The 11037-nt window shown below is 39.4% G+C and overlaps 2 protein-coding genes across 4 annotated transcripts in view; one reads left to right on the top strand and one right to left on the bottom strand.

Moving 5' to 3' along the window:
• Positions 1–788: 788 nt before the first annotated feature.
• qin (tudor domain-containing protein qin) overlaps positions 789–11037 on the top strand; it is a 467903-nt gene continuing 457654 nt past the window's right edge. The window contains exons 1-5 of one of the 3 annotated variants that reach the window (XM_076523079.1): positions 789–1078; positions 1444–1713; positions 1782–1864; positions 2068–2271; positions 2355–2435. In XM_076523079.1, coding sequence (XP_076379194.1) covers positions 868–1078; positions 1444–1713; positions 1782–1864; positions 2068–2271; positions 2355–2435 — 849 coding nt within the window. In that variant the 5' untranslated portion in view covers positions 789–867. Of the gene's footprint in view, positions 1079–1165; positions 1352–1443; positions 1714–1781; positions 1865–2067; positions 2272–2354; positions 2436–11037 lie in introns of those variants that run through there. The other 2 variants (XM_076523078.1, XM_076523080.1) reach the window with 2 other exon arrangements.
• Positions 2516–11037, bottom strand: part of LOC143259709 (uncharacterized) — a 95470-nt gene continuing 86948 nt past the window's right edge. Inside the window, exons 2-3 of the mRNA XM_076523082.1 lie at positions 4074–5740; positions 2516–3565 (exon numbers count right to left, since the gene is read on the bottom strand). Of these exons, the coding sequence (XP_076379197.1) occupies positions 3227–3565; positions 4074–5740 (2006 nt within the window). The 3' untranslated portion in view covers positions 2516–3226. The remainder of the gene's footprint in view (positions 3566–4073; positions 5741–11037) is intronic.

The following is an 11037-nucleotide window of genomic DNA, read 5'->3' as shown; positions in this document are numbered from 1 at the left end:
GAGATCACGGCGGCATCTGTCTTAAGGATTGCGAGATGCTTCTAATCACGTGACTAAGAATGCACCGGTTTTACACCGGGCACTACCGATCATGGTATACGAAACTAATCGGTGTTTGTAGACAGATTTTGAAAACGTCCTTCTCGGAAATTTTGTGGTCTAAAAAAGTAATATTTACTATAATGTTTAAACTGGGCGAAACAAGTAGAGAAATTACATCCTTTTAAATAAATTTACTAAAATAACCGTGTTCGCGAGGTATTCTGAACAATATGCTAAGTTTAATTAATATCTATTATAATGGGACACAATACTGTATAACGCACTCTGTCTATACAAACAATAGTATGCCAGTCTTTCACTATTAACGCGCTCATAACATGAAACGTAAATGTTACTGCCTATTTGAATTAGTTATGCGCTGGTATAGAATGTGCGAATCATTCTTAAATTTTTAACCTCGCGGGCCTTGATCATGCAAACAAACGCTAAATTTCAGCCAACGAACGTAATTGTTAGCATACTTTTACTATACTTAAATATACGTTAATAATTTTTCTTTATTATTTATGAATTTCCTTTAATACTTTCAATTTGTTCCATCATAATGTTGTGATCAATTCAAACTTCATTTCTATCTTCGTGTCACGTGACTTGTAGATACATAGCGTGGAGTTTGTTTATTAGAAATACATGATATATTTAGTAAATGGGAATTCAGATGGGTATGCTAAAATTCTGTTACATTTTTCTATAAGCTAGGTTACAAATATTTCCGTCTGATTATTGGAGATTAAAGTGCACGGATACAGATCGCATGTGCCGGCACTGTGCTACAATTCAAACATGTGACGATTGTGTTTCTGTATGGTTCTGTTGTGGTGTGTAAACTTTGAACGGTGTGTTGCTTCCGAACAGTGCGTGTTTGAAAGAATAGACTGTGTAGAAAGTAATATTCTATTCAAGAAAATGTTCGTACCTCGTCACGAAGACAAGTACCATCGAAATTATAATTTTCCTCCAACAAAACTTCGGAACGTGTATTGTACACATTGTAAACATCAGTTTTATGTTGAAGGTAATTATTGATTATTTCGAATAACACGTGCACCGACTCTTCCTTGCGTTTCTATATTAACGTACTACACGTGTTAGTAACACATAAGATATTAGTTTATAACAATTGAAATGCCAGTTTTAGAAACTACTTTCTATTTACGAAGTTTCCACATTACTGCAACAGTTTTGTAATACTTAATGTTTAGGGAAAAATTGAAATTGTATGCCAATTTACTTTAGAAATGTTGAGGATAGAAATGCAAACACCACAGAGGTTAGAATAACGTCTGAGGTTGTGAGAATAATTATTTCTTTCCATATGACACATATGATATTTATCTGTCAATACATATATTTTTAAGAAATCTTATTTGCTTGTTTCAGCATTCGTACCTTTGCATGGGACAGTTCCTTTATTAATGGAATGTGGACATGTTATATGTGATAAATGTGCAAAGGGCACATCTAACAACACCTGTTCGTTGTGTAATGTAGTGTTTCAGACTAAGAATAATAAGACTGTTTTATTGCCTCTCAATATGTATACATTGGGTCTAATGGTCGTATCTCATAATCGACCAATCAATGTGGATGATTCAAATATTTCTTTTTCTAAACCAATTACTTCTAATTCGAAACAACACCGTATGCAAGGTTCGTATTATAAGAGACTGCAAGCAAACTGTTCCTGAGTCTTAAAAATGAATTAACTATATTTTCAGGATTATGCCATGAATGTGGGATTCAAGCAATAGTAAAGTGTCCGCAATGTGATGCACTTTACTGTATGAGTTGCTATGCTAAGGTATATAATGTTTCATTTATGGGAATTTAATTTTTTTATATTACTTTATACATTACAAACATTTAGAAAAGTCACTTGGGTTAAATGATTGTTGTTATTGTAATATAAATGAAAAATATTACATTTTATGAAAACGTATGTTGATACGATATATATGCGATTAAAGAATATCGGTAGGTAAAACTGCTTGCATGTTTTGCTAGATCCATGGACGTGCATTGAATAGTCACACCAAGATTATATTATCTGACATTCAAAACGATGACTCCTGCATCGTACAGAATACATGTTCTGAACAATGCAAAGAAGCTTTGGAATATTATTGCGAAAATTGTGAAATAGCTGGATGTCCTCATTGTATGTTAAATTCTCATAAGAATCACAATTACATATCTCTCCTAGACAAGGTTTGTATATTAAATACAGATAGAAAAATATATTTTTTCACTGTATTACATGTAAAATAAGGTATCCTTATTTGTTTTTCTAGAATCAGCTGTTCCTTGAAGATTTCCAGCAGATGTTCGAATGTGTGGTTCAGAGACTGCTGAGGGTTCGTCAAGCACAAAAGGTAAGTGGCAACGTCAACTTGTATCTTTGTTGTGGAAAAATCTATTATTTTATTACATATACAGAATTAATGTATATGTATTATAAACTGATAAATAAATAAGTTTATTCAGTATTTGTAATGGCTATTAAGTACAAATACAAAATTGAAGTGTTGTTACATTTCGTTACATATATCTAGTAATTACATGCCATTCCCTGAAAAGTGGAAAAGTATTCGATCGATTTACTGTAACATACATAGTCCTTGGGAGTAGTGCATGTGATATCTTTATACAAAAGTAAGACCAACATCGGTCATGTACAAATCATCGATGCATGTACAAATACAAAAATTTTCTATAAAATAGCAGAGTATATCCTGTTATAAATAATTACGCAGTACAAATATGACTAGAGGCAATGAAAATACTTATTAACATTATTTAGTTATTTCATACTCTTTTTTCGGCTTTCCTGACAGCTTTTTGCTTGTCTGAACAATTACTTTTGATGTCATAGTTGTATTTATGCATTAGTGAAACAGGACAATTTGATTTCGTTAGTACAGAGATCTTGTATAAAAAACTTCTCTTAAAATACTTTAAACATAAATCACACACACACAGAACCTACACTAATACATATTGCACGTTTTAAAATTTCATAAAATTCGTTCGCATTCGAGCATGCGGAGTATACGGTTCACATTTGTTGCTATTTCTAACAAACAATGGCAACAAGGATCGGTCAAATACGCACTGTGCTTAAATCGATGAAATTACAATAATTTAACTACAAGTTTCGGATTTATTATTCCTCTTCTTTTTTCGTCTCCGGTTTGTCTTTGAGCTTCTCCTTCTCTTTCTCCTCCTTTTCTTTCTTTAAATTCTCCTTCAGCTTCGCCTCCATTTCCTTAAATTTTAGTTCCAAATATCGATCAACTTCCGGACCGGTAAAGTCCTCGGGAAACTTTGGCATTACTGGCAAGATGTACTTGTAGAGCCGTTCGTTTAACACGTATAATTGCGTGGTCGTCTCGCACTTAACGTTGAACCACCAGTCGCATGTTAGGGCCACTTGGCTGAATATAGTACCATTCGGGCATAAAAATGATGATTTACCACCGTTCAGATCACAGTAGTGCCATACCTGCAACACAATTGAAAAAAGCCTTTATAATTTCATCAAATTCGTAGATTAGTGAACCCTGTCGATGAAAGCATTACGGATTATAGGTACCTTTCCGCTAAAGTTCCGTTTATAATTTCTGTTCATCTTTCCTCTAATTATTCTCTGATTGATAATACTTGATCGGATGGTCAATAATTCTGACCGTCGATTTACTTTACCCAAGTGACGGAAGTCGAACCGTACGATAACGCGTTGAATATATTATTTAGAAATCTGCATATACTCGAACGAATAGGTAAATAACTTTTACCTCTCAAACATAAGTAATTAACGAAGAAATTTCATTAGAATCGAAAGGGTCCATTTCAGTAACTACCGTTCCCTTTTTAAGATAAACATCTGCGAAAATGAAATTTGCCTTATTTTGTGAATCATTGAATTCAGTCGACAGTTATGTCTGAACCTGTATCTAAACCTATCTCTAATAAAAATTACAATCAGGCTTTGTATATACAATGTTCAGTACCTGACATGCAGTTTCGGGATCCCCGAAGAACCCTTTGTACCGTTGTTCCTTGCAGCTGAAATTGGTTAGTGGTATGCTGGAATAAGCTGGATAATCAATGTGAGCTTTCCCCTGCGTCGCCCCATACTTCACTGATGTCTGTGGTACGCTAAGTTTCGGAGTTGAAATTTTATTCGGCTCCGTGTAACTGTAATCCGAACTTTCCGTAGTCGCTGGTAACGGCGGGGGGTATCGATCCTGCTGCAATACGTCCTCGTTCAGATTTTCCGTGATTTCGTACGAGTTCTCGGTGGATCCGTCACTTGGGAACTGATGATGCACTTGGGGCCTGACAGTTGGCAGGAATTCCTCCTGGTTCTTTATCGAAATGTCTTGAACCACAGGAATGTAGTACTCTAATAGCTTATTATTTAGACCATTTCCAACGTAACTCGGTTCGGTGTTGTGGTTGCTTAGGTGATCTCTCATGAAGTTCGGTTCGAGCTTCTGGTTATTTAGATTGTTTTCTAAGTAAGGCGGTTCGGCCGGTGGTAGAGGATTTACATCCTCCTCCTCGTACGGTGTCAATTTGTAACGTTCCGGATCGTCAGTCAGGTACAAAGGATTCGGCGTGACTTGGAATCGCGTTTCGGTGATAACTTTTGGTCGTGTCTGTGGACGCACCTTGGCACTCGCGATCTTCTGAGGTAGCCTTGGCGGTGCTTTTGCCAATGGGATCAGCGGTACTTGTTGAATCTGCGGGGCTTCTTCCTTTTTGTTATTGTGAAGGATATTGAGTATCTCCGCTAGCGTCCTCAAACTATTGTCGATGTTGTCTCTGTTCAGAATTTCCGGCAGGCGTTCGCTTAGGTGCAAGCTCTCCACTATCTGATCTAGATTTACACTCGGATTTCGAATTAATTGAGGAGCCGGCAGGGCTTGCTTCTCCGGGACGGATTCGGGCGACATCCCCGTAGAATACAAGAGCGACGGCTGTGGCCGATGTCCTTGGTACTCCTTCGGCAGATAATGAACGCCATTTACAATTGGTCTGACGTTGTAATTCAACGCGTAGTCATCTCGAACGTTACCGAGAACTGGCTTGGTCAATTGTTTTCTAGGTGAGTGATCTCTGCCATTGGTCGTGTAAGGTCGTAATGGTCTCACGTTCGCGTAGTACCTGTGATCCTTGCGTGCGAATTGGCTAGGTGTTGGCGTTGCGTCGACATACGATGCTTTTGGACGCTGATACGCTTCGTATGGAGTCGGATAATCATCTTGGCCAACTTTGGCGTTGTATCTAACTGGTGCAAAGTAATTGTTGTCATTCCCCAACTGACGGGGGTTGTACTGCACGGAGGGAACGAACTTTCTATCCTGACTCTGGTCGTTTAGGCGATGAACGTTTCCTCTACGCGCCGCGTTGTTCAACTTGACGAAGGGTTGTGGATCTTTATTCATCAACGCGCTGCTCTGATACTCTTTCACGGTGCTCTGCGGCAACGGAGCTTGTCCGTTAACGTAGTTCTTTGCGACGTAGAAGGTCATGTAGGGTATTAATCTTCTGTATCTTTCTTTGAACTCGGCTAACGTTAGCTGCCCTAGCGACTCCTCATCTTCCTCTTCTGCTGCTACTTGCGTCGAAGTTGAATTCGACAAAGATTCTGCGTCCGTGCTCAGAGATAGTACTGTAACAAAAAGATTGTTTATCATTAAGACTGATCATTTGTAGTCTTCTACACTTTCAGTAGTGTATGCGATCATCTTACTATCTTGTTAACTGGGGATGAATTATATGCTGATCATTTTGTAGTCATTCCCATTTTCTGTTGGTTACTAGTTTTCTTATTTATTTACTTAAATGTTACATTACATCATAATGCTTATAAGTCGACTGCGGATCTTTCTGCATTTAAGAGAAAAAGTGAATATGTCAATATACAACAGTCAAGACTTTAGGGGAATATAAAGATAGTATTATGCTTTTTGCAACTTATTCAATTTAATAAAAGAACATATCAATTTCTGTGTAATACTTACTTCTTGCAATTAATGCGGACAATTTTCATATTGCACGAAGATCCGCAGTTTACTTACAAGAATGCGAATGATTCCATTCTAATTGTGTTTATTGTAGAAAAGTGTATAAGTAAGTTGTTTTGGCTTTTTGACCGACTACATTGGTGTTATAATTAGGCAACAATTGAAAATTACTTTTCGATTACATTGCTTTGTACATGGGAGCAATTTGAACACTGCATAACACAATGACAGGATTGGATTTATTTAAACTTCACACTATTTCTATTACAATATATGCTTGAGCAAAGAAGTTTATTTAAACATTTTTCATAAAAACATTTGTACATAATACTATGAACTGTAAAAGGAAATTTCAGAAATCAGTCATTTTGATCGGTTTGGTAGTTCCAGTGTTAATAAGGTTCCATTGAGATTCATTGTTTACTATGACTGGTTATCTATTCCAATCGAAAAGCCGGAAGCGTTTGAAAATGTATTCATAATAAAATTTTCCCCGCGTTTCTCGTATAAAACGTTCTACGGTAAAAAATTCCGAAGAATATCGCGTTTTAGACTAGAATCCCGAAGGATCGAATTCAATTTAGATTACGTCGTCGGCGCGAGGCTGACGTCCTAGGATGAGGTTTGGCACAAGATACAGTCGGGCTGTAAAATACTGCAGAAATGACGGCTACGGCGTGAGATCGGTCATTTGATAAATGAATCTGCCACCGAGTTTCTCTAGATTCAAGTGTTTTCGAGTGTCGCGCGCAGTCGAGAGACCCGAGGGTGCCGGTAATCAACTGGGATGCGAGGTATTACGACGTCTCCTACCAGCCAGCCCGAAAAGAGATGATAAACATCAAACTCACTTTGGTTAGCCCGTCGTTACTGATGTTTTCTTATACCGCATGAAATACGTTCCCTAATCGGCCTTTTGAAAAATCACTGGCGTACATCGTTATGACGCGCCTCTTCTTCCCCCATCTTTTCGATCTCAATCTGTTCGCTTTTGCCGGATACGTGCGAAGTAATGCGTACGTTGCACTCCGGGGCCGGTGAAATTAAATTAGAAGGAAAATATTCGGAGAGCCGTCCGTTGCTTTTGCACGTGCACTCCGTGATAGCAAGAATAATGGCCGCGGGACGTGTATGTACAGATCCGTGTGCCGTGCAATGCGCGTGTGCGCGTGCACTCGTGCAGGATATATTCGCTCTGGCACGTTCGAGTGCTGCAACCACTAAAAACGTACCAATCCTCCGGTTCTACCCTCTAGCTTCAACCCTCAACCCTACGCGTACGCTCGCTGACTACCTTTCTCCCCCGTTATTCCCCTTTTCCTCGATCGTACAGGACGGCTCAATCTTCCCGCGACACCAGTCAGTTTTATCGAATTCGTCTCGATCGACTCGCTAATTATGGAACGCTTAAGCGATACCGTGCTCTTTCCGATCGGGTTCCTTCCGTTCGACCGGATTGGACAAATATGTACTTCGGAGTCATGAAAAAAGAAATGTTTGAAGTCTTATGGTAGCGGATGGTAGCGATGAAGCACATTATTTTATTTTGTTCATATTTGAATAAATCTTTTTATTCTTTTATTTTGTTTATTTTTGAAGAACAAAATTGAATGTCTTCTTCGATAAATGTCAAGTTTAATCATGCTCGAAAACAGACCTGTTGAAAAAGAAACTTTAGCCTCGGACACACACACACACAAATTAATCTATAGTTTACTTAGGACTGAGATTTGAAAATATCAGATTACATTTCCGCCGGTTCCGTCAGCGTGAACCGATGGTGATGTAAACTGCATATTACAGATACCACGATACATCATCGCCGGTGTCGTTAGAGCACATCGTGCTCTGACTGTTGGTGATCCCAGTATCGCGTATACAATGTAAGACGCGATGAATGACCGTCTTTGATTGGTGGAGAAGACCGCACCAAAAAGGATATTGTTACGAATTACAACACTTCTCCCGCGTCGCGGCATTTTATTTACAATAGAGAACACGAACTATAATACAACTGAATTAGAATATGTTAGAGATCTTTGAATTAGATGGTGTTGATCGCTCGACGGTCCGATCCCGACTCTCCGATTGTCCGTTGATAAAACACCTCCGTGGCAACCCCTCTCTTCTATTTTTCTTTAAGGAGTTGCTCACAACAGGGCAGTTTCACATTACAGCGACTTGATTTGGACAAGTCGCCGTAAGTAGGCGATTTTCAGTTGCCGGTCTCTCAGTTGAATTTGGTCGCTCAGTCATTTCGTACATATACCTTCTCTCAAACAAAAAGTATAAAAATAAAACCTTTAAGAAAAAGAATTAATATCAGATTCATTTGAGAAATAATCCAAGCCATAATCCCAATAAAACCAAAGCCACAGCAATTGGTTTTTTACACGTTTAATGTTAACAAATAAATGATTTATTGAATTTAAACAAAAAAATTAAATACGTCTCATTCGATAAATATAAAGTTAATGATTCTTGAAAATATGTAAACTAAAGGCACAGTGATTGCCTCCACTACCCTATTACCTTCTTTTTCGCATCTGAAAAACGAAAACTCGAAAATGTCATCTTACATGGAAAAGTAATAGAAATCTGTTAAATAAAGTCTGCATAATTTGTAGTCTTGTTTCCGGGATTATTCAATTCGGGAGTATTCAGTTTGTCGAGTGTCGGTTTATACCAAAGTGTTAATTTTCACGAAATTGCTTGCGGTTTCGCAAGAGGAGGATGTAATGAGATCTCGAGTGCTGGACGAGTTGTGGTCAGGTTAAAATATTTCCAACTTTCATTACTGTTTCTCCAATTGGATGAAAGGTTTTATTATATGATCTGAATAAAATTCAAATGGGATGGAAGTTTGTTACATACAGACATTTACATAATTACCTACTACATTATATCTGAATTTAATAAACAGTCAGTAGTCAGTTTACTGAATCAGTTTGAAGAAATTGACACAGTCAAAGTAAAAAGAGATATAACAAAGAAAAATGTGCGTGCGTGCGTGCGTAATCATAGAGCGATAATATTCCGCTAATAGCCAGTTTCAGAACGAAGTGGATTTTTATTATATGCAGTTAATGATGAAAACTAAATGATGGAATTTAAATTAAATCAGGAGGTTTTTTTTGTGCAGAATCATTGTTAACACTTTATCGTCCGGTCGTGGTTGAGGCTGCCACTCAGTAAGGACTGGCTTAGTCGCGCGCGCATTTGCTCCCAGTACCGGCTAAATTTTCGCTATTCATTGTGTTGTGCTTATTCCTTTAAAAATAATAATAAATAATAATATAATTATTATAATTATAATTCATAAGGATATGGGGAGGTCAGCATACAGGAGGTCAGCTACTAACAAAACAGTAAAGAAGCGAAAACCGTCGATAGCTAAAAGTCGATTAATAGGCTATCGGTCGATAAGCATTGGCAATCGAAAAGCCGATTAATAGGCTAGCGGTCGATAAAGTGTTAATAAGATACCCGGTAATATGTTAAACTGGAAAACAAAAAGAGCGGATTCGCATGCATTTTGATTAAATCCAATGTGAATGTAAAGTTCATTTCTTCGTGTTCGCTAATGCTACGATCGTTTAGTAATGATTTAACGAAATCCACGAAAATAGGTTTTTCTCTTTACTGTGCGTCGATCGAATCGATGGAACATGAAGATTAAACGAAAAATGAAGGGAAATATCGAGCGAATTTAGGATGATTGGCTGAAAGGGTGTCTCTTTCGATTGATTCGAGTTTGTCTCGCGGGAGGGCAAAAACGAGTGGGCGGGTGGATATAAACCCGCGCGCGTCACGCCGCTCCGCTCGGCTCGGCTCGGTTCGGCTCCTCGCCGCGGCGCGCTGGCTCGCTAGGCTTGCTATGAATTTTTATAAACCGATTATTTAGTGGCGATGTAACAAAGTGCGGGGAGCTGCATCACCGAGAGAAAGCCTCGACGGTATCCGAGCGTGGCACATCAAAGGGACGAAACGCGCGCGGCGCCGGCCGTATCTCTCTTCCACACAGAGAGATACACACCGTCCCCGACCTGGAAATCCAATTCGATTCTGCATGAAATGAGTCTGGAAACTCTTCGCGTAGCGCGATGCCGCTTTATTAATCCTGTCAGTACGGAACGTGATTGAAAAATCCGCAAAGCGCGTATGCCACGGCCCCTAAGAGACGCTCGCCCTGAAAATTTACAAAGCACCGGTGTGCCGGTGACGCCTCTCGCCGAGGCGGATGTCTGTATCTGCATAAAGATGTACACGATCCTTCAGGCTAACTGGACCTCGAGAGCGTGTCTCTGCTTCGCTCGTTTTCCCTCTTCCCTTTCGTACGAATTCGATTCCGAGCCGGCGAGTTAAGGCGGTATTTAGACCCCGGCTCGCCACATCAAGCATTCGATGATGTTTCAGCCGGTCTTCAGCATTCGTTTCTCCTATTTTCCGAAAAACATTTAAGCTGCCGACCCAGCTAGCCCCAGATAACCTCAGCTGGCCATCTGTGGTTCCTGTACGGTAATTTCTTTAATTCTCCTCAATTTGCCTCCTTCGACCGACGCGTTTGATCTCCGGGCACCGCGACCGCTCTTCCACTCTCTGTTCCATCATTAACTATTCAGTAATGATTTTCGCGAACGAATCAGCCGGTCGCTGCCGGACTGTTTGAACTGTGGATGGAATATTAATCGCCGATGCCCGGTCGTTCGCCGAGCTCCCTGGGGTTCCCACAGAATTTCAGGGGCCGCGATGAGAATTTTTGGGACGCTCCGATTCAAAATTCGGGCTTGATCTTTGATATTATGTACGAAATCGGGTCGAGACAAGTCGGAAAGACTTTTGGGTTCCCTGGCTCGGGTTTCGGATGGGATATGAAAATGAATAAAGAAAGTTGATTTACTGCGCGGTGGTTCCATGCTTCGCGGTTCTCTGTAACCAGCGT

Source organism: Megalopta genalis, chromosome 6, assembly GCF_051020955.1.
Source record: "Megalopta genalis isolate 19385.01 chromosome 6, iyMegGena1_principal, whole genome shotgun sequence".
NCBI classification, from domain to species: domain Eukaryota; kingdom Metazoa; phylum Arthropoda; class Insecta; order Hymenoptera; family Halictidae; genus Megalopta; species Megalopta genalis.
The sequence above is the reverse complement of the archived record's forward strand: the minus strand, read 5'-3'. Positions and strand labels throughout refer to the sequence as shown.